We start from the raw sequence: 21,862 nt of genomic DNA on the forward strand, positions 1-21,862 counted from the left end.
ACCCATCTAAGTGACAGGCCGAGAAGGGCGCGCGGTTACTTGAAAATACACCCGCACTTCTATACTTGATTGTGAAATGCAAAACAAACATTGAGTTGAGAAGCAAGTGGAAAAATATTCATCGACCGTGGGCGGCTCGGATTGCTTAATGGTAAGACACCTGATTTCCCTGAAAGCAAAACTGGTTTGTTCCCCTTATAAGGACTGTTAGGAAAGTCCCAGGTGTCAATGACTTCAGGCCGGATCTGCACGCCCCTCCCATTTCGTTTTCCATAAAGGAGCTGTTTCTCTAGCTGAGAGAATGCCAAGCTTCTTTGCGTCCCAGGTGTTGAGGTGGGCATACATCGCGCGCAGAAAGCTCTTTCCCCACTCCGGAGACATGTCGGGCCGGGTTACCCCCTCACTCTGGTCAGAGACTCACGGTCTCTCCCGCCAGGATCATCAGTGAGCTGCATGATGGGTCATTGAGTATCAAAAAGAGACATTATCCAGTCTCCTGGCCCGTGGGACCGAGGTGCAGGCAGGGAAACCCGGCCCGGCAATGGAGGCAGCAGGGGAGGAGGAGGACTGCCTTAATAGGGGGCCAGGCGCCTGTTCGAGACGGACAGACAGGAGGGACGGTCAACCGGAGGCAGATGGCGCTCCCCAAGATGCCGCCCGCGGGACAGGTGAGTGCTCCAGGCATGCCTCTGGTGTGCGTCTGTAAAACGCTGTGCCGCGGCACAATGACAGCACACAGCGCTTTGTCCCATGCGCTTTTTGCAGGACAGCGCCGCACCGTTCTACGGTCTGCTAAAAGGAGGCCACGAAAAACGAAGCCTTCAGAATCTTTTATGTCTTTAATGGATATAACATATATTTAATGAAATCTCGCTCTCTTTTGCCCTTTGTTTTGGTAACATTTTTATATTTAACCGTACATCTATTTATCTCTACTTTATACGTTCCCAATTCTCCAAACCCATCACGTTTTATGTGCCCATCCCTTGACCTGTACTGACAAAGGTCGTTCAGCCGCAGGATCGCAATGGCGCGAAATCATTCCTTTCTGCTGCGTCCCTCATCTCGTGGCGCGTTTCCCTCCTCTGTTTTGAATGCAGACAACAACAAAAGCACACGTTTCTGCCTACCATGTTAAATGAGAACAACCAGATTTTTTTTTTAATGAGCACCTCAATGTCAATGCCCCCCCATCCCCTTCACTACCCAGCCTCCGCAGGCCCTCATTGTTGAGGGTGGGTATGTTCAGAGGCTTCTCTGTAGGCAGAAAGATCATATTTCAAATATTCCACTTGCACATATTCTGCGCGGCTAGATTTTTGACTGTTCCAAACTTCACAAAATCTGCATACATTAAAAGAATGTGAGCTGTATCTGTACATGAGTGTTAAAGCTGGCATCCTTGGCCCAGTTTCCCCTACCGCTTTTGTCTTCAGACCTCCTGTTTTTTCCGACTTAGTCTTTGCTGCTTTAGGACACTTTGCACTTTACTACTGCTAACCTGTGCTAAATTGCTTGTGCGGTTTCACTAAAACATGGAAACATTGGCTTATACCCAATTGGCATATTTAATGTACTTGCAAGTTTCTAGCAAGGTGTGCCCAGGGCCTGTAAATTAAATGCTACTAGTGGGTCTGCAGCAATGGTTGTGCCCCTCACATCAGTAGCACTTTAAACATGTCTAAGGCCTGCCATTGCAGAGCCTATGTGTGCAGTTTAAACTGCCTTTTCTACCTGGCAAAATACACCTTTAGTCAGGCCCAACCCTTCCTTTTTAGGACTAGCCTAGAGCAGCGCATGCGCTGTACTCTGGCAAGACTTTTAGTAAGGGCTTCAGAAAATGCTACCACTGTGGCCTAGAGCTTGCGTGCATGTGCGCGGGCACACGCTTATGAGCAGAGGCGCCATATGGCTTTCCTCTCTCATCATGGGTCACAGGCCCTGGCTGTTCTCTCCTTCCTCTGCATTCCAGGACAGGGAGGAGGGAAACTGCTCCTGTTTGCAAGCCTCACCACTATTCATGCCATGGAAATTTGTCAATAGGGCCTGAAGAGTGCATTTAATTTCTTGAAAACAAGTGTCCCTGTCTCCTGCTTACCCCCCCTGCCCCTGCTCTGTCCTAACACTTATCATCAGGTTCAAACCTTGCCGTGCTTGGCCCCTGCACTGTCCTAAAACTTATCATCAGGTTCGAAGCTCGCCATGCTTACCCCCCTGCCCCCGCTCTGTCCTAACACTTATCAGGTTCACAGCTCGCCATTATGCAGCACAATATCCTTGGTGCAACAACATCAATGGTTGCATGTCTAAACACTTATAAGGTCCCAAAAGCGAGACCTATTGGCTATGCCAATGCTTGTTAATACATGTAAGTCACCCTTGGTGTAGGTCCTGGACAGCCCAGAGGGTAGGGTTCAATGTATTTAAAAAGTAGGACATGTACTTTTAAGGTTTACATGTCCTGGTGGTGAGAAACTCTTAAATTTTGCTTTTCACTACTGCAAGACCTATGTGTCTCTTCAGATAACATTGGAGTTGCCTTATTACATTTTAGAAGTTTAATTTCCAACTGGGTAGATCACCAGTTCATGTTTGGTGTTTCTGGAATCACAATAATAATTAATGATATAGCCATTTGTAGAGCGCGAACAGCTACCTCCAACAGAGGTGTCCCGGCGCTAACATATAATCAGCAGCGACTAGTCAGGTTGTGTCATGTCAGGGTCCTAAGAGCATTTTAAACTGAACTGAAAAGCCATGTTTTTACCGCTTTCCTAATAGTGGTTCTGACTTAATCAGACGTAGGCGGTTTGGCAGAGAATTCCATAGCTTGGATGCCCCCACTGTAAACGATCTGTCGCCAAGACGGGCTTTCCTAACTCGTGGAATACACAGCAGATTTTCCCCTCGCTCTCTCCCTCCCCCCGTTGGACCCCTCCTCCTTCCATTATATGTTGCTGCTGGTTAGAACTGGGCATGACTATAAATGTACGCTGTACAAGTTACAAGCTTCTACCACAACAATACATTAATGTTTATAGCGCACGCTCTGTCACTGTACAAGCATGCATGTTTAGCGTAGCCGCAGTGCTACAAATTATTTTTTCCCCAAACAGGGCATTACCCTACAAGGTAGCGTATACGCAATTTGCTCATAGACTACTCCACCTTTAATCCTGCCCTTAATACATCATTTAGCTATACATACTTTTCGCAGCCCACACACATGCCCTTTAGCCCTTTCTTATTGTGTCGCAAGCTAATTTGTGGGGCCTTACCACACGTATTCCAGTTCGCCTCTCCCTAGCTTTCTCCCTTCCCTAGCTGGGCCCTTCCACTTTACATTGTTTGCTGGTGCTGGTCACACAATATTTCTAGGGCTCAGTGCTTCCTTCTCTCCCCCCCCCCACCTTGTACTATTTATATTTATCTCCGTCACCCTCTGCTGCTTCTATGCTCCCACCGTCCGTATATACTCCCCGTAAACACTCCCGTACGCCTATCTAATTTACAACTGCATAAACCACTGAATGCATCTAAAAATTCTACTTTGGGAGCCCTCTCCCCCGCCCACCCTTCCCATTTACCCTGTGAGTAAGTCCGTCCCTGCCTCTTCCTTAGCTGCTTAAATTAATGCCCCTTGCCTCCTAACCTCACCGCTCCCACTGGCGCAACTTACTCTCCCTGAAAATTCTATTTCTACTGCAAACAAGCTGTCGGGGACAACAAGGGCAGAGCACCATGGGCTACACTACACTATATACTGCTATACACATAACTTCTAATTACACCACTACACAATACTGCACTAAAACTCTAACACAAATGTAATTCACAATATTACTACCCTTGATAATGCTACATATGCTAAAACAAACTCAGCAACTATTCATTGCAGTACTCAAACACTGCAAACTAACACTACTTACTACTATTGCCATTCACAAGCTACAACATGAGTTGTACATTCACATACTTACTACACACACAAATACCAGTACTTACAGGTACAATACATACACTAACTCAAGGCCCATAGGAATGAATTGGGAGGTGTTCCTTAACCCCTTCGCCGCGGCAGGAATTCCGCCGCGGCGCTGGGGGGGGTTTGGGGGCACTGCGGCGGCGCCGTGCTCATGACGGAACCACTCCGTCATGAGTCACGGGCGAGCTGTGCTCATGACGGAGTGGTTCCGTCATGACTCCGCCCACTGCGCTAATCACCCGCACAGGCGGGGAATTAGCGCCGCGTGGGCGGAGCGGCCGCCAACGGCCGCAGCATGACGGAACCACTCCGTCATGAGCACACGGCGCCCGTGGCTCATGACGGAGTGGTTCTGGCATGAGCACGGAACGGGTTAATTGCGACTCGCAATTTGCTAGTCGCAATTAAGGAATGTTTAGAAATCGCTTTTTTTAAGCGATTTCTGCATGCATAGCCTTTTGCTATTCCTTATTAGCGAATCCTTATTTTTCGCTAATAAGGAATCGCAAATGGCATTGTTGATGCATTTGCCAGATGGACTTTAAGGATTATATCGTCAAAAAAGTCAGAGATTCTTGCACACAGCAAGAGAGACGGCGGTACCTCAAACTCCATTACCCGAGGTTTAAGGAAAGAGTTGACAGCCTTCAAGATTTATTTTCCTACGTTCTCACCATTGCTAATGCAGTGAGCTATATAGTCCCTCTTGGCCGCTCTCATTAATTTATGGAGCTCCTTCAGTGCGGCCTTATAGGCCATTTTGGGCAGGGTCCCATAATCAACCCTCCACAGACGTTCCAGGCGTTTACATCTCTTTTTGTGAGTCCTCAGCAACTCTGAGAACCACGGGGATGAGGGGGATTTCCTCATTGATTTAGTAACTATAACAGGGGCCGTAGATTCCATCGCCTCAGTAATCCATTTATTTAAGGCCTGTGTGTCCATGTTAAAGTCATTAGTTAGTGGGGGTTGCCTGTTCTGCAGAGCTGGGCCTTGAAACTCCGCTGTCAGCTTCTTCCAGTTTCTCTGAACAGACGCGAGTGCTCCCTTGTTGACTAGGTTTTTTCACAGAAAATGAAAATGGAATTAGGCAGTGGTCTGACCAAGTCATTTGTCTTGGAGAGTCCATTTTCAAAAAAGGAATATTAGAGAACACAAGGTCAAGAATAATTCCTGCCTTATGAGTGGGAAGCTTCACATGCTGAGTCAGGTTAGCACCCAAGAGGAACGAAACTACCTGTGTAGCCTGCACACAGCTGCGATCATTCACATGTAAATTAAAATCTCCAAGAGCCGTAAAATTAGAATATAATAGAGATTTCTGTGCAATGTAATTGCACAAGTCTGAATGCCTACTATTCGGGAGGTCTGTAAATCAGCAGCCCTGCAAACGAGGTTGTTAGGCTAATCTTTACACAAAAGTTAAGCATTTCAATCATGTCCATATTTAAGTAACGGTGAGAATACAATATCCCACGTGTCTTTAAAAAGTAATAGCTACCCCTCCCCCCCTCTTAGATCCTCCCTATTCGCACAACATATTTTGAACCCAGGTGGAATGGCCAATGCAACAGCGGCTGAGTCATTAACTTTCAGCCATGTTTCTGTCAGGAACATGACATCCCACTCATCCTCCTCAAGTAGGAGCCATATATCCTCCATATGCCTGGCCAACGATCTACAATTGATTAAACCTGCCCTAATCACATCAGTGTGCTTACTCACGCCCCGCTTGCAGCCCTTCTGGTAATCCTTGCCTGGATACCCAGCTGTGTCCCCGAGGGCCTGGTGCAGTCAGAGCAAGAGCTCGGTAGTGCTTCAATGGCCAGGTTGATGCCATGTTCTCTAGTACAGGGACTGACTCTAAAAGACAAAAGGTCATCTTTGGACCATTGAATTACCTCCTCATTAAACATTTGGGCAGCATGGCTAGCGCTAGCCACGATCCGGCCGCGGATGGGCACAGACGGGCTTGCCTTTGGCGTGCCTTTGGCACGCCAGTGGCACGCACACGTCCGGACAACCATGCCGATTAAGTATTGCACCCAATGCAGGAAGTGAGAGTCAGGGGGAGGAGCAGCGTCCCTCCACACGCTTGGCACAAAGCGCTGCGGTGGACCAGGGATCGGCAAAGTGCGAGTGCAAGGTGAGTCAAAACAGTGCCTTCAACAAATCATTTAGTGTCACACAAATTTAAAAGATTTAAAACAAGTAAAAAGATAAAAAGCTGCCAGAACTGCTTTAGCACAACAATACACGGTGTCTGCCAGCGCACTTCTAACTATTGCTGCGCGGCCGGACAACCATGCCGATTAATTATTGCCCCCAATGCAGGAAGTGAGAGTCAGGGGGAGGAGACGTGTCCCTCCACACGATCGGCACAAAGAGCCGTGGTGGACCGGAGATCAGCAAAGTAACTTATGGTGAAGTCGGATTTTGAATTGCAATTCTGAAATTTATCTTTTAGAAAGTTGGCATCTTCTTGCCTTAGCCATTTGGTGCCTGCAGCCAGTCTCTGGATCACATGACTGGGTATAGCTGACAGTTGGGCTTTGTGTTTTCCTCCCAGACAGCCACACACAATTGAAGCTTAGGTGTGATTGGATGGGCCATTACTGGCTGGACAGGAGGGAGGAGCTAGGCCCAGCATTACTCACACTGGAATAGGCTGTGTCCTGTCTCAAAGGGCTGCATACCCCATATAGTTAATCTGGAGCCAGAGCCAGGTAGGCAGGGCAACTGCACTTCAAAGGCATGCCTCTAGAAGCTTCTCCACACTTCAAAAGCACAACTGTGTATAAAAGAAGGACTATAGGCACTAACTCTGCTGGACCTGTGGATACTCTGTCAGGAAGGACTGATGTGCTGCTGCAAGTACTGCCACGCTGCCGGATTTGTGCTTTAAAGGAACTGCTGCCCTGTTGTTCTGTCCTGATGCCCTCTTGCCTAGGCAAGAAGGACTGAATCTGCAACTTCATCTTGAACCTAGGACCCCAGAGTGACTGAGAGGGATAATCTGCTGGCCAACTGATCTGAGCCTCAGGGACATACAAGACTCCCCATAAAGCTCATAGACCCTGCTGCGGTGATTTCCTGACCCCCAAGTGGTGCCTCTCGGGTCCTAGACCCTTAGTGCGTTTCACATGCTCTTAAAATCAAGCTTTTGAGATCTTCGCGACAGCCCAGGGGCCCGTTTGCATCGAAATTCAGCATGAGCCGCTGCCAGCCTGTCTCTTTGCACAGCAAGCATTGATGTGCTCATGGGGAACCACCAAGGTGAAGCACCTGCCTGCGACACCCAGCTTGCTCTCTGAGCCATGCAGACCACCGCTCGTGATGCACTCCATGTTCCCTATGACACACTCCAACGTGAACGGGACTCTGCACACAACTTGAGAAGATAAAAACTATAGTGGAACTATCTGCGACCCGCCTTTCATTGTGGTTGGCCTAAATTTTCACTTTGACCCAGTCCAGTATGACCAGATGGCTGCAGTTAGCACTTTTGCTTTTAGGCACCGTGTTACTGTTTATTCTTCAGAAATTCATAACTTCTGGTTCTACTGATTGGATTTTTGTCCTTTTTCATCTTGTTTTATTAATTAATATTTCTCTATTTTTATAACCCAGTGTGGGGTACTTTTCATGTGGTGTTTCCATTGTTTTTAGTGTTTCAAAAATACTTTAGACATTGCCTCCAAGTTTAGCCTGACTGCTCTGTGTCAAGCTACCAGGAGGTAAGCAGAGGTTAATATGGTTTTTGCTTGTACCTTAACCAGACACGGATTGTGGTCGCTGCTTGACCAGGGCTCAAATCCTAGTCAATTAACAGCTCAATTCCTCACACTGAGTTAGTACTCTATCTATTTATAAACATGTTACTAATAATTGATTACTACTCAAAGAAACCTTTATTTAGCAACCTCACAATAACAAAAGACTGAGAGAAAAAACAGTATTCTAAAAATGTACCCTGCAATTTGCATGCAGCTCCTTGCTGTGGGGTCATAACTCACTACGCTAAATGAAAATGTTTTATCTTCTGGACTGCATGTTACACAAGGATCCCTGCAACAAAAACAGTAACCAACTAGCTACATAAAAATACAAATCTGTGATTTGCAGTTTGCATGCTATGATTAACAGCTAGTACATTGACCCCCTCTGCAATTTTATAGTGAGTTGAAACTGTGACTAGATTGCAAATAGAACTTTCCAGCAAGTGTGTTAACTACCAAAGTTAACCCCTTGTGTGCCCCGCCCTTTCCACGCCCTGTGCCGGGCGTTTCATTAGCGGGCGGGGCTCATGACGAGATAGTCTCGTCATGGGCACAGCGCAACCGCGGCCCATGACGAGACCATCTCGTCATGGGCACTCAAGGGGTTAAAGCACCACTGTACAGTGGAACTTGCTGGGTATACAAAGATCTATGCAGCAGGTGATCTTTCTCAGTGCACCCTGTTGTGACAAATCAAATGTCAGAACAGAGTTACTATAACAATTTGTCTTACTGTGAAATTCTAATTGGGCAGAGTTAAAAATATATATATATATAAGTTCAGAATTTGCTCTTTGTGACTCCGCCTACTTTATGCTGCCAACCCTTGACCCCTGCTATTTACTAATGATGTTGGCCTCATGAGTGCACAATTTTTAAAATACATTTGTCACTACTAAGCTAAGCATCATTTGTTCACAAAGGTGATATTCTCTTACAGAAATTGACATAAAAAAATTTCACCAATTCCCAATAAGTCTCTTTAGTGTCCGTAGCAAGGAAATGAAAAACCACTTTCTGCACCCAGGCTCTGAAGTTTCTGATGTGCCACTGTTAACATCTCACTTCTAATCTTCATTGCCAAGGTAGCAGGAGTAAATACTTCATAAAGACTGTGGGCCCGAATCACAAAGGTAAAGTTCAGACCAAAAGTCTAACGTTACTACTTTTCATTATTCGCAAAGGGATTTGCGAGTAATAGCTTTATGGCTGCGGTGGTTCCATACTTGGACGAGGGTTCCCCACTCGGGGAGGAGGTTCTGCACTTGTGGCAGAGTAAGTGTAATATCAAACACCTGTAGACAAATAATGCCAACTGCAACCCCTGCCCAACAAAACACATAAAACCAGCATGTCACCTGTCTGCTCTGTGCCTTGCCATTAGCGTGATAAATGTGAGAAGGAAAGAAGAACTACACTAAAGAGGAGAACAATATGATTGTAACATTTGTTGTGAGGAACTACAAAAACTGCATGGTGCTCCATACACCAGCAATGCAACACAGAAGGCATCCCTATGGCAGCAGTTGGCTACACCAGTCAGTGCGTTGGAAGAGGATGTCCGGACTGACACAGACATCAAACAGAAGTGTCAGGATGAGAGGAGGTGGGTGAAGAAGTACACCAGGATAGAGGTGGCCATAGCTCTCCCTGGTGGACAAACTGGACCCCGTCTCCGTCTCGCCCCACTTGAGAAGGACGTCCTCTGCACCATGAACCCCCCCAGAAAATGGGCAATCTGTGAATGATGACCTTAATGTAGTGCCTGGTAATATGTGATGATTTAAACAATGACTTAATTTGATAAATCTGTACTATAAACTGAAAATGTGACTACGGATGTCACTTCAAGTTGTGCAACTATTCATGATGATTTAGACTCTCATCTTTCTCAATTTGTCTGTCGCAGAATCCTATGTGATGGAAATGTTAACTTCCAGTTTGTATTCACAAACCGTGATCTATAACTGCTGGCAATTACATTTTACACTGGTCTATGGCACATGAAAATGTGCATAAATTAGTAACCATCACAGTAGGCTTGTAAATGCTATTGAGTAAATATGTGAAAAGTTGTACATACTCCTCATTTTTTGGTATTGTCTGACTATTTTTATTTATTGGTTAACAAAAAACGGGGGAAGAAGAGGTATTTAAAGGTTAGGTCCACCCTCCATTTATACAACTATCAAAAAGAACCTGAATGAACAGGTCAAAAGAGCCTAACCTGGGGGTGTGGGAAAAACAATATGTTTCCCCTAGTCACCTGAAGAAAAGAAAGGGCAAGACTGTGCCTTTCTTGAGTCCCCTCACTCACCAGGGTTTCCCCTTGGTGACATGCTTCATCATTGGGGTCCTCCCAGTCCTCTACGGACTGAGGCGTGCTGCAACTTGCGAAGTTACGTAGGAGCACTTAAAGCAAGTTCTATGTGTAGTGCAAGTGTTGTGAAGTGGAGTGGGATAAAGTGATTTAAAATAAACAACTAGTGGGCCAAATATACTTTATTCTTGCTCCTAGCTGAGTAATTAAAAACGGGGTAATATGCTAGAGGCCCTAACTGTAATGAGTAAGTGTGCCTAGCATACAGTCAACTAGTTTCGAGCTTCCCCTAGCTCTTCCTCAGGACCACACCGGGACCAGCCCAGTGTGAGAAACCACTCCTAGAAGACCTAAATAAGGTGACAAAAATTGTGAGTGAAACGCTGCAACTAATAAGCATGCGTTAAAATACATACGTAAGTATACGTCAGGATATATCTGTTGGATAAAAAAACACCATTAAGGAATCCAAGGCAACAGTATGCAACAATAAAATCAATAGTGATCACACTATACACCAGTGCAGGGTACATCCAGACTCCTTAACGTGCCGCTAAGTGGATGTTCAAAAAAGCATTAATAAAAGCTTCCATGCAGGCGCTGTGCTACAGGGTGGGTAAAAAGATTATATGAATGCAATTGCTGTTCATACGTCAAACAAACATTAAAAAAAAAAAAAACATGCATCTGACATAACAAATAACACAAACAAGACTGACAAAAGAGTAGGCCATTACATACAATTTTAAAGGCAAATGATAAGCCTCATGGTCAGCGGAGGGGGTGTGGAAATCTCGTACACCTAGAGAAAAATATATACGAGTTGGTTAATGGGCTCACATGTCTTAATCAAATAGGGTCCATGCCCTATGGTGAACCTTCACGGTTTTGGAGGAGAAACGAAAAAACGAAGTTGGAGCGAGATTCGTGATCGCCGTCATATTGGTGAGCATGATCGGCTTCCCCCAGGGCTTGTCACTTACTTGTACGTCGAAATCCGCACTCAGGGAAACCTACTAGCGCCCAGCCTCTCGGACCGCATGTTGTTTGGTCAAGCGCGGCTGTCTAATTTCTAGTACCATTTCCGCATGGAAAGTAAGGGCGGACTAGGCCGTGTAGGTCCTTCCTGTGGTGGCCATGTTGGAATGGGAAGGATCGGGAAAATTAAGCCCATTGAGGAATATTTGAAGACCTATTATTGATCGTTCAGAGGAACATATGAGGGAAATTGTAGTTTCACGCCGAAGTGAAGGCTACCATTAATTATGTGCCGACTTTGTGGATTTTCTACACAAATAGCCTTAATATAGAAAAAGTAGTGCCTTTAGCCAGGTATATTAATGGGATATTCGATCTCGTGTGATCCATTGGAACAATGAAATAAACGAGAGAGAAATTGCGGAAATAATGCCCATCATAAGTTTGGGAGAGGGGAAGGTTTCTTAAGGATATAGGAGAGTCTCGCTTCGAGAAAGATTATTTATCAATAAAGTTACAGTAATTCAAAGTCTAGAAACCCAGGCAAATATGTTTTTTTATGAAAACTTTTGATTTTAGGTTGGTAAGTAAAGTCTCATAATTTCCAAGAATCAAATAAATTGTCCCCATGGTATATCATCATTAAGACCATTGGTATCGGACCGCAATTTGAAAACCCAACGTTGCTCTTTTTCATGTAGTATCCTTTCAATGTTCGGATGGTTATCAACATGTTCAATAATGACCCACCTGAAGTCATTGGGTGTGTGGTGGTGTTCAAGGAAATGTGTGGTCATTTTTGTATTGTTTCTTTTACACCTGAAATTGCTTCGGTGTTCGGTCATTCTGGTGTTTGCCTTTCTAGTGGTCATGCCCACATAGTGGAGATTGCACACACAAGTGATGAGGTACACTACACCTGTCGTGTTGCAGTTTGTGAATGATCTCAGGTTCCATGTTGTACCATTGTTGTAAAGGACTGTTTTGGTCGTAGTGGTAAGATGGCACACACTGCAGTTGCCACATGGGTGGTGTCCTACTGGTAATGGATGGAGTAGGCGTACAGGTCCAGTGATTTTTGCTGTGTTGGGTCTGGTATGCACCAGGTAGTTCCTCAAGTTTTTTGCTTTTTTATGGCTGAACATGGGTTTTTGTAAGTCCAGTCCTCCACTGTTCAGAATGCGCCAGTGGCGCATTCTGAACAGTGGAGGACTGGACTTACAAACATTCACAAACTGCAACACGACAGGTGTAGTGTACCTCATCACTTGTGTGTGCAATCTCCACTATGTGGGCATGACCACTAGAAAGGCAAACACCAGAATGACCGAACACCGAAGCAATTTCAGGTGTAAAAGAAACAATACAAAAATGACCACACATTTCCTTGAACACCACCACACACCCAATGACTTCAGGTGGGTCATTATTGAACATGTTGATAACCATCCGAACATTGAAAGGATACTACATGAAAAAGAGCAACGTTGGGTTTTCAAATTGCGGTCCGATACCAATGGTCTTAATGATGATATACCATGGGGACAATTTATTTGATTCTTGGAAATTATGAGACTTTACTTACCAACCTAAAATCAAAAGTTTTCATAAAAAAACATATTTTTCTAGACTTTGAATTACTGTAACTTTATTGATAAATAATCTTTCTCGAAGCGAGACTCTCCTATATCCTTAAGAAACCTTCCCCTCTCCCAAACTTATGATGGGCATTATTTCCGCAATTTCTCTCTCGTTTATTTCATTGTTCCAATGGATCACACGAGATCGAATATCCCATTAATATACCTGGCTAAAGGCACTACTTTTTCTATATTAAGGCTATTTGTGTAGAAAATCCACAAAGTCGGCACATAATTAATGGTAGCCTTCACTTCGGCGTGAAACTACAATTTCCCTCATATGTTCCTCTGAACGATCAATAATAGGTCTTCAAATATTCCTCAATGGGCTTAATTTTCCCGATCCTTCCCATTCCAACATGGCCACCACAGGAAGGACCTACACGGCCTAGTCCGCCCTTACTTTCCATGCGGAAATGGTACTAGAAATTAGACAGCCGCGCTTGACCAAACAACATGCGGTCCGAGAGGCTGGGCGCTAGTAGGTTTCCCTGAGTGCGGATTTCGACGTACAAGTAAGTGACAAGCCCTGGGGGAAGCCGATCATGCTCACCAATATGACGGCGATCACGAATCTCGCTCCAACTTCGTTTTTTCGTTTCTCCTCCAAAACCGTGAAGGTTCACCATAGGGCATGGACCCTATTTGATTAAGACATGTGAGCCCATTAACCAACTCGTATATATTTTTCTCTAGGTGTACGAGATTTCCACACCCCCTCCGCTGACCATGAGGCTTATCATTTGCCTTTAAAATTGTATGTAATGGCCTACTCTTTTGTCAGTCTTGTTTGTGTTATTTGTTATGTCAGATGCATGTTTTTTTTTTTTGTTTTTTTTTTTTTTTAATGTTTGTTTGACGTATGAACAGCAATTGCATTCATATAATCTTTTTACCCACCCTGTAGCACAGCGCCTGCATGGAAGCTTTTATTAATGCTTTTTTGAACATCCACTTAGCGGCACGTTAAGGAGTCTGGATGTACCCTGCACTGGTGTATAGTGTGATCACTATTGATTTTATTGTTGCATACTGTTGCCTTGGATTCCTTAATGGTGTTTTTTTATCCAACAGATATATCCTGACGTATACTTACGTATGTATTTTAACGCATGCTTATTAGTTGCAGCGTTTCACTCACAATTTTTGTCACCTTATTTAGGTCTTCTAGGAGTGGTTTCTCACACTGGGCTGGTCCCGGTGTGGTCCTGAGGAAGAGCTAGGGGAAGCTCGAAACTAGTTGACTGTATGCTAGGCACACTTACTCATTACAGTTAGGGCCTCTAGCATATTACCCCGTTTTTAATTACTCAGCTAGGAGCAAGAATAAAGTATATTTGGCCCACTAGTTGTTTATTTTAAATCACTTTATCCCACTCCACTTCACAACACTTGCACTACACATAGAACTTGCTTTAAGTGCTCCTACGTAACTTCGCAAGTTGCAGCACGCCTCAGTCCGTAGAGGACTGGGAGGACCCCAATGATGAAGCATGTCACCAAGGGGAAACCCTGGTGAGTGAGGGGACTCAAGAAAGGCACAGTCTTGCCCTTTCTTTTCTTCAGGTGACTAGGGGAAACATATTGTTTTTCCCACACCCCCAGGTTAGGCTCTTTTGACCTGTTCATTCAGGTTCTTTTTGATATTTTTATTTATTACCACATACAGCCAGAGTATATTCACCCACTGGAGCAGAGGTCATTGCACTTGCAGGGATGCACCATCATGAGACAGATCAACCAATGCCACCGGCACAAACCGGTACGTGAGTATTGCCAGAAGAGGTCCCAGTTGCCTCAATGTGATCAGACAACCCCTTGATATTTTACATTGAATCCATCAACAGTCACACACACACGCGATCTGAACTAGGATATAATGTTCATAACATGTGTCTAATATACTGTAAACTAAATATAATCAATCCTGTGATGTTGGCCAAATGCCGGAGAATTTCCTCATTTGTAGAAGAAGGAAAGAAAGCTGGCAGGATAAAATCTTGAGATAGTTGGAAAACTAAATACCTCTTTGATTATAAAAAAAAGAAACGAAAAAGGTTAGGTCATAGGGCAGATTAATTTTGAGTAGCTCAGAAAAAGGGGATGTCAAATTAAAACTACAATATCTCCTGCTGGAAGTAATGGCTATTCGAAAAAACACCGTAAGAGTTAAAACTCTAGAGAGACAGAGGGAATGGGTTCAAAGGGAGGGGCTTGCAAGGCAGTCAAAACGACAGGCAAATTCCAAGGAGAAACTGGAGAATGGATAACCTGTCTCATTAAATAAAAACTCCAGAGCAAGCGAGAAGCTAAGTGATCCAAGTGAATCGGGGATGGCCCTTGAATAGCTTCAACTGCAGCCCACTGACTACATAAAGTGTATACAGACAAACCCAAAAGAAATACATCTCTAAGTAGTTCTAATATAAGCCCCCACCCCTCAGGAGCCAAAAGAAATCCTCTAAAAGAACACCGATACAAAGGTTCTTCTAATCCCTCTCCTTAATCTTGAGGGTGCTTTGCTCTCTGGAAATGCGAATTGAAAGGGCGGTTTTTGAAGAACATTCCAAAGCTTCTAGCCTCCTCCCTTTGATCTCGAAATCTCCAGGTACAGTTATTTGAGAGACTCCCATGGGAGAAAAGGTAACCTGAGTGGTGCTGGGTTCAATGGAAAGTTCCACAGAGGGGATACGGCGAGAGATTGCTCAGCAGTGGAAATGAAGGCCGATGGGTCAAGACTGAAGACCAAAAACACATCCATATTTGTATGCTCCTTCCTGAACTTTACTAGAATTTTGCCGATGCGACCAAAGGGAGGAAATGTGGAGCGAAGACCCACGGGCCAACTGAAACTCATCACATCTACCTTCCCTGTCTGGTTACATGGAAGGAAAGAGCAGTACTTGGGAAGAAGAGCACCCTACTGAAAGGTAGAAAGGTCTAGCCATGAAGCCCTGAATCTCAGAACAATCTCCTGAAAGACCTGAGGAGGGAGATGGGTGACTCCATTGATCTACACACCCATTCTCCCTCCCTAGAAAATATTTCTGTCAAAGCTAAACGATTCTCTTCAGTCCGGGCACAATCTGATCTGCCAGGAGAGCAAAAAGAAGGGACCAGGCCCCTCCCAAATGATTCAGATTGGCCCTGGACAGCTGATTGCCCATGGTCAAAGGAGCAAATGCCAAGAGCGCTTTGTAGACTGCTGCTAGCTGTTTTCAGTTTGAAGAAATGATGAACTTCACTGCTGTCCAAAGTCCCTGAGTAGACCGCTTCTCTCCAACCTCAGGAACTTGCTTCTGTTATGGTCCGAGAAAGGGGAAGGTCCCAAATAACTCCCTTATTGAGGTTTGATGGATTGAGCCACAACTGTAGCTTCTGGGCAATAGGTATTGAATCCGGGACCGGGATGTCGTAGCTTTGAGAACTTGGATTCCAGCATGAAAGACTAAGTGGAACAGGTGTCTTTCAGCCAAAGGAACAAGACAGAGTAGCCATGTTCTACTGGACTCTTAACTATTCTCTTGCTGGCACATTCTGAATTGCAAGAGACTTCTCAGGTGACTCATTAACCCCTGTTGCTGCATGAGGGGTTGGAATACTCTCCCTAACCTAGTGTTGAACAGGGCATCAATGAATTGGACTTCTTGAGACCAAGTAGATGGGATTTGCTGGTATTGAGAATGAATCCATGATCCTCCAGGCACCTGGAACTCACTTGTATGCTCCCTGTCCCATCGGGAAAGATGAGGCAGAAATGAACTATTCATCCTAGTTGGGGCAGATCAACCACTCCCAAAGAATGTAGGATTCCCACAGGAGGAACACCCTTGGAGTAGAGGCGTGGCACAGGGGAGACACAGAATTGAAAGTGGTCACCAAAGGGAAAGAATCTCAAATAGATTTGAGAAAGTCGATGAAAAGAGTTGTGAAATTGGGCATGGATGCAAGAAAGGAGTCAGAGAAAATATGGGGTAATATCTTTTGCAAACTCACCAGCTTAAACTTCTGATGTGATATAAGGAGGTTGACAGTCTTTAGATCCAACTCAGCATGATATGCTTCTGAACGAAAAAACATAGAAAACACCAGAGTCCTTTCTCTTCCTCTGTGACCAGAACTGTGGCTCCATTTTGTAATAGGTTGGGAATCCATTTTTTTATTTTTTATTTTAGGCCTTGGAATTTTTGAGAATTGCAAGTCGTCGGGGGTAGAGACTAAGACATCTGGTGGAAGCGAGCAAAATTCGATTCAGTAACCCTTTTCTCACCAACTGGAGGACCCAGGCATCGGAGACATCCTTCTCCCAAACAGAGAGATACTCTTTGCATCTTTGAACCTTCAGATAGCCTTGCCTTAGGAATAGTCGAGGTGGATGGAAAAACGTGAAGGGTTTTACTGGGACTTATCACTTGAGGGAGTACCACGGCCACGTCCTCTCCCAAAAACAGCTGGATTAGTCCCTTAGCTTTTTTCAATCCAAAACCTCCATCTCTAACTAGAAGTTTTGATCAAGGTAAGAAGTTTATGAACTTCAACTGATTTCTTCAGAAATTCCTCAAGCTGAGGACCAAAGAGCTTTCATCCATTAAATGGCAGGTAACACAAGAGCTTTATGAGCACTGCCGCTCTCCACAAACGCATCCAAATACGGCCCCTAGCCAATATGATAGAAACAGAATGTGTAGCTGCTACAGATAACAAATCAAAGGTAAAGATGGAAAGAAAACAAACTTGTTCTTCCATGAGTGGCAATTCACATAGACTCTTTGATGTAGCTCCTCTGACAAAGCATGGAAGTCATGAAGCAGGGACTGGACGGTGTATGTGGCTAAAGCACCCGCCCCGTATGTGAAACTTGAGATGAAACTGCTTCTAGAAGTTGTGAAGGGGATATTTACTTGAAAGAAATCTTGAGAAACCAGATTTCTTCCATTCAGCTGTTTTCCTTGATAACTCACCTCTGACAGCCTTATGTGTGGGCGGTTCCTCTGGCTGTTTTCTTCTAGTCTAGGAGTGAGACTTCCTCCTCCAGCTGTGCTACAGAAGCAGGGACTGCAAGGTTGTCCTTTAAGTGGATCAAGACCTCCTTCGACTCTGACCTCCTAATCCATGTTCCCCCTCCTCTCTCTGTCCTCTGAACCGTCAGAGTCTGGGTTCGCCTGATGGGAAACCCCTGGAGCGTCAGCAGGATGGTGGCCTTTCCTCCCAGCGAAAGCCCTCTCCACTGCCTTATTAATCATCCTCTGGTTGAGATCCAGATCTACTCCGGGATTCATTGTGGAAGAGTCCTCTCATTCTCTTAGCTAAGCTCAGCAACCTTCTTTTGTTTTGCAGTTTTCTTTCCCTCCATTACACCTCACCTACCCAAACAGTGATGAGAGGGAAAGTTAAATATTGTGCTGAAATTGGCTGCCCGCACATCCTCGGTTGCTTAGAAACTGGAACACGGTTAGTTTGAACAGTGAACACAGATCTCTGACAATTGTTTGGTAAACAAGTGGAGAAACCCTGCGCTTAGGATAGAAACTTAGAAGCCCGAAGGCTGCATGCATGCCGGGACAAAGCTACGGCTACCGCCCAATCCCCGAGGGAGGTAGCATGCCTAACTCAATACACGTGTTCGAGCACGACTATTACAGAAACTAAAAGCGGCGTCGGCTGCTAGTGAAGGCCAGTACACCACATAAACCAGAAAAAAACCAACCTGCAGTAAACCAGAAGCATAAAATACAGGCCCGGTTCTAGCGGGTGGGCCGGGTGGGCCAGGCCCACCCAAACATTAGCCTGGCCCACCCAAACTGGAGCCTTGGCCCTTGCAGTGAGGGCTTGAAGGCAGGCGCGCAACGCCATGGGGCTCAAAGTGCTTCAAAGCCCCCCCCCCACACCTCCCCCGTCGTGTGTGCGCACACAGACAGTTTTTGAGATTATCGCAGCCGCACCAGAGTTCTTCACAGGTCTTTAAAAGACCATTTACATGTTAGCGAGGCTTTGTTTATTTTTTCACCCCTTCATCTCCAACAGGGGCATGGCGAAAGGCGACAAATCTTTTCTTTGGCTGCGGTAACCTTTCCGACTGTCCTGCTGCGTGGATATTCTTTTTCTATGCAGCGCAGGAGAAAAGAAGTTTCTTTATTTTGATTCACCTTTCCCAACCCCTGCAGCTGCTTATCACACCAGGCTGAGACACTAAGATTGACTAATGGAGTAGGTAGGAGAATGTGTCACTGTTTGTTTTTCTTTTTAAATCTGCACAGGCGCAGCAGGACGTGTACTTCATGTGTGCTTCATTTAATCCGTTTTTATCATTATCATGGCTGATGCAGGACAACAATAAGACAAAATGCCCAGATAACGCTGGTGATTAATGATCCTGCTGGAGATTTCTCTGTTAGTAGTTAAGTGCAGATGAACTGTATTTTATGTGGAAGCTCAGTGGGTTACTGTCATTGTGACAGAGATCCTTGTGTTACTTGCAGTTCAGAAGTTACAATCCTAACATAGGACAGTGACCAATGAACTGTCATCAAAGAGCTGCATGCAAACCTGAATGGTATAGTTAGAACTTCGCGTTTTTTGTTTTGTGATATAGTTAGTCTTTCATTATTCTAATGTTGCTAAAATGAGTGTCTTTGGGCAGATATACATTTTTATCAGTAAAGCCAACCCCTAACCACTGGAGTACTCTTTAAATCCTGAGTCTGTGCTTCTCCAGACCAAACCCTCTTAAAATAACTGCCCACCAGTATGGATGACATGTGATTCATACACCTTGTAATCCTCATTGGTTTATGTGACACTCCCTGTAGGCTGATTTACATACTTGTATGATTCGTTGTCTCTGTATAATGTGTGTGTGGTGTAAAGTACTGACACACACTACACTGATATGAGTAGCGCTACACAACAAATGAAATGCATATGAGAGAGGGGCTACGTAAAGCTGAGGGGCACTGTTGGAGGGTGGCAGTGAGGGAATCCGAGGAGGAGGTAGTGGGAGTGGCTATGGAGCGATGAGGGGCACTGTTGGAGGTTGGCAGTGAGGGAATCCGAGGAGGAGGTAGTGAGAGTGGCTATGGAGCGATGAGGGGCACTGTTGGAGGGTGGCAGTGAGGGAATCCGAGGAAAAGTTCATGGGGTGGAGGGGGGAGGGGGGAGCTAGGGAGAGATGAGGGGCACTGCTGGAGGATGGTAGTGAGGGATTCTGAGGAGAAGGTCATGAGGGGAGTGGCTACAGAGAAATGAGGGGCAGTGGTGGAGGGTGGCAGTGAGGGAATCCGAGAAGGAGGTCATGAGCGGGAGGGGCTATCGGGAGATGAGGGGCACTTGTGGCGTATGGCAGTGATTATTGGTGCGGCGCCAAAAAAGACTTTCGCATCAGCGCTAAAGCCGGCCCTGTCATGGCCTTTCTGTTTTTGTTTATTTGATTAGCAGTCGGGTCATAAGGGCTACCGTGGAGCATACTTTAAATTGTGTGCTAATTATATTTACTGCTATATTCAATGTTTTAAGTTTGAAGGTGATTTTACTAATGTTTTTACCGGGAAAAATGAAAGTGGAGCCCGATGGTGCCTGGACTGGGGCTGGGGCCCAAGGTCAGCTGTGAGATATGGTGCACTGGAGAGGAGTAGTGGATAATCAAGCCTGCAAGGGAGTGTGTTGCGGAGTCTGGGGTCAGGTGGAGGTAGTAATGAAGAGGGATCCTCCATGAAGGCTCGAACAGAGGGAGCCCAAGTAGTGTCACTTGCCTGATACTACCACCTCAGAAACCTCCTCTTCCCATCAAAGGAAAATGACATAGAAAAAACAGTTTTTGAGAGTGATAATATTTAGAAAGAGATTTGGGAACGAGTGCGATTTACTGGGCCTTGTAAGACTAAGAAGAGATAAAGGAAGGCCCTGAAGCAGGCCTGCCTAGACATATATGCCACAAATCGAGCCCGCAGTGGCCCACCCAAATGCACCCTTGGCCCACCCAAATAAAAATTCCTGGAGCCGGGCCTGATAAAATAAAGAAACACTTAATTTGTTTTTGGGCGATCAGTGAAGACATAAAATTAAAACCAGGAAGATCCTGCGACTCCGCACCACCTATATAGGTCACGTGGCAGTCCTTTCCTCTGGGAGGCATCGTGGGTGGGAAATAGTCCAATGTTATTTGCATGGGTGAATTCTGTGGATGAGACATGAGGAGCTCTGTTAGAACTGTGATAAGGGAGACAGAGAAGGAAGTTAATGCTTGTACAGCAATAGTAAAAGTATTAGCAAAGCCAATATCGGCAGCAGCGTACAACGAGGTTTGTTGTAATCAAACAAGCATTGGTAGTGAGAGACTGATTGGCTTACCAAAGTCTGTGTGATTTAGGAGCATGCCATCTAATCATTTAACTATCCATCTATCTATTTATCAAACTACATTGTGTTCATACTCTCATTTGAATATTGTGTTCCTGAGATTGAGCTGGCCACTGAGTGGTGCTGCATGCCTTCACCTACTGCAGCATATTCACTTTGCTCATCAAAGAATAAGAAGTCTTTATTTTAGGGCAGGGGTTTCCCAGGTAGCTCAGCTACTGGTAGCCACTACCCTGGAAGTAGCTCTCAGAAGAGCAGGCCAGCACAGTATGTATTTCAGAGGGTTTAGCCACATTGAATAGCACAGCACTTCATATCTCTGGACCACTAGAGTGACAGCCAGCCTAATCAATGGCAGGGCCACACAATTACACACAAACACACACTGTGACAGCCTGTGGGACATGTCGCAATACCACCTGTTCCACTGTCAGTTTTGCAAAGTTACATGGAGATTTGCATCTTTGCAGAGTCCACTCAATCAGTCATACAGTGTGTGTGGAAAAGAAAAGATGTTCTTGGAGTGTTTTTTACCCAAAATGAAAAGGGTATATTTCAAAGAAAGAAAATGTGCATTTTGAGTAAGTGACATGTTGATATTTGTAAACCAAACCATTGAAAATATTTTTTTTTTTTAAACCTGGGCTTTGAATGATAACTGATGGTGTGTTTGGGAGATTTGTAGCTGTTGCTGTTATTTCATTAGTCATGTGGTCCCATTTTATACTAATAGTTTTCCTGACATAGCTGTTGATATCCCTGTCTTATTCTTTGGGGCAGTCTGTGTTCTTTCACAATGTAGACT

General features: G+C 45.0%; 1 protein-coding gene across 2 annotated transcripts in view; it reads left to right on the forward strand.

The window, feature by feature from the left end:
* The first annotated feature begins 299 nt into the window (after positions 1-299).
* The window catches only part of LOC146812969 (C-type lectin domain family 2 member B-like), a 75,782-nt gene continuing 54,219 nt past the window's right edge, over positions 300-21,862 (forward strand). Inside the window, exon 1 of one of the 2 annotated variants that reach the window (XM_085619996.1) lies at positions 300-668. In XM_085619996.1, the coding sequence (XP_085476122.1) occupies positions 542-668 (127 nt within the window). In that variant the 5' untranslated portion in view covers positions 300-541. Of the gene's footprint in view, positions 669-14,373; positions 14,465-21,862 lie in introns of those variants that run through there. The other variant, XM_085619997.1, reaches the window with a different exon arrangement.

This window comes from Triturus cristatus, chromosome 7 (assembly GCF_964204655.1).
Source record: "Triturus cristatus chromosome 7, aTriCri1.1, whole genome shotgun sequence".
Classification (NCBI taxonomy): Eukaryota; Metazoa; Chordata; class Amphibia; order Caudata; family Salamandridae; genus Triturus; species Triturus cristatus.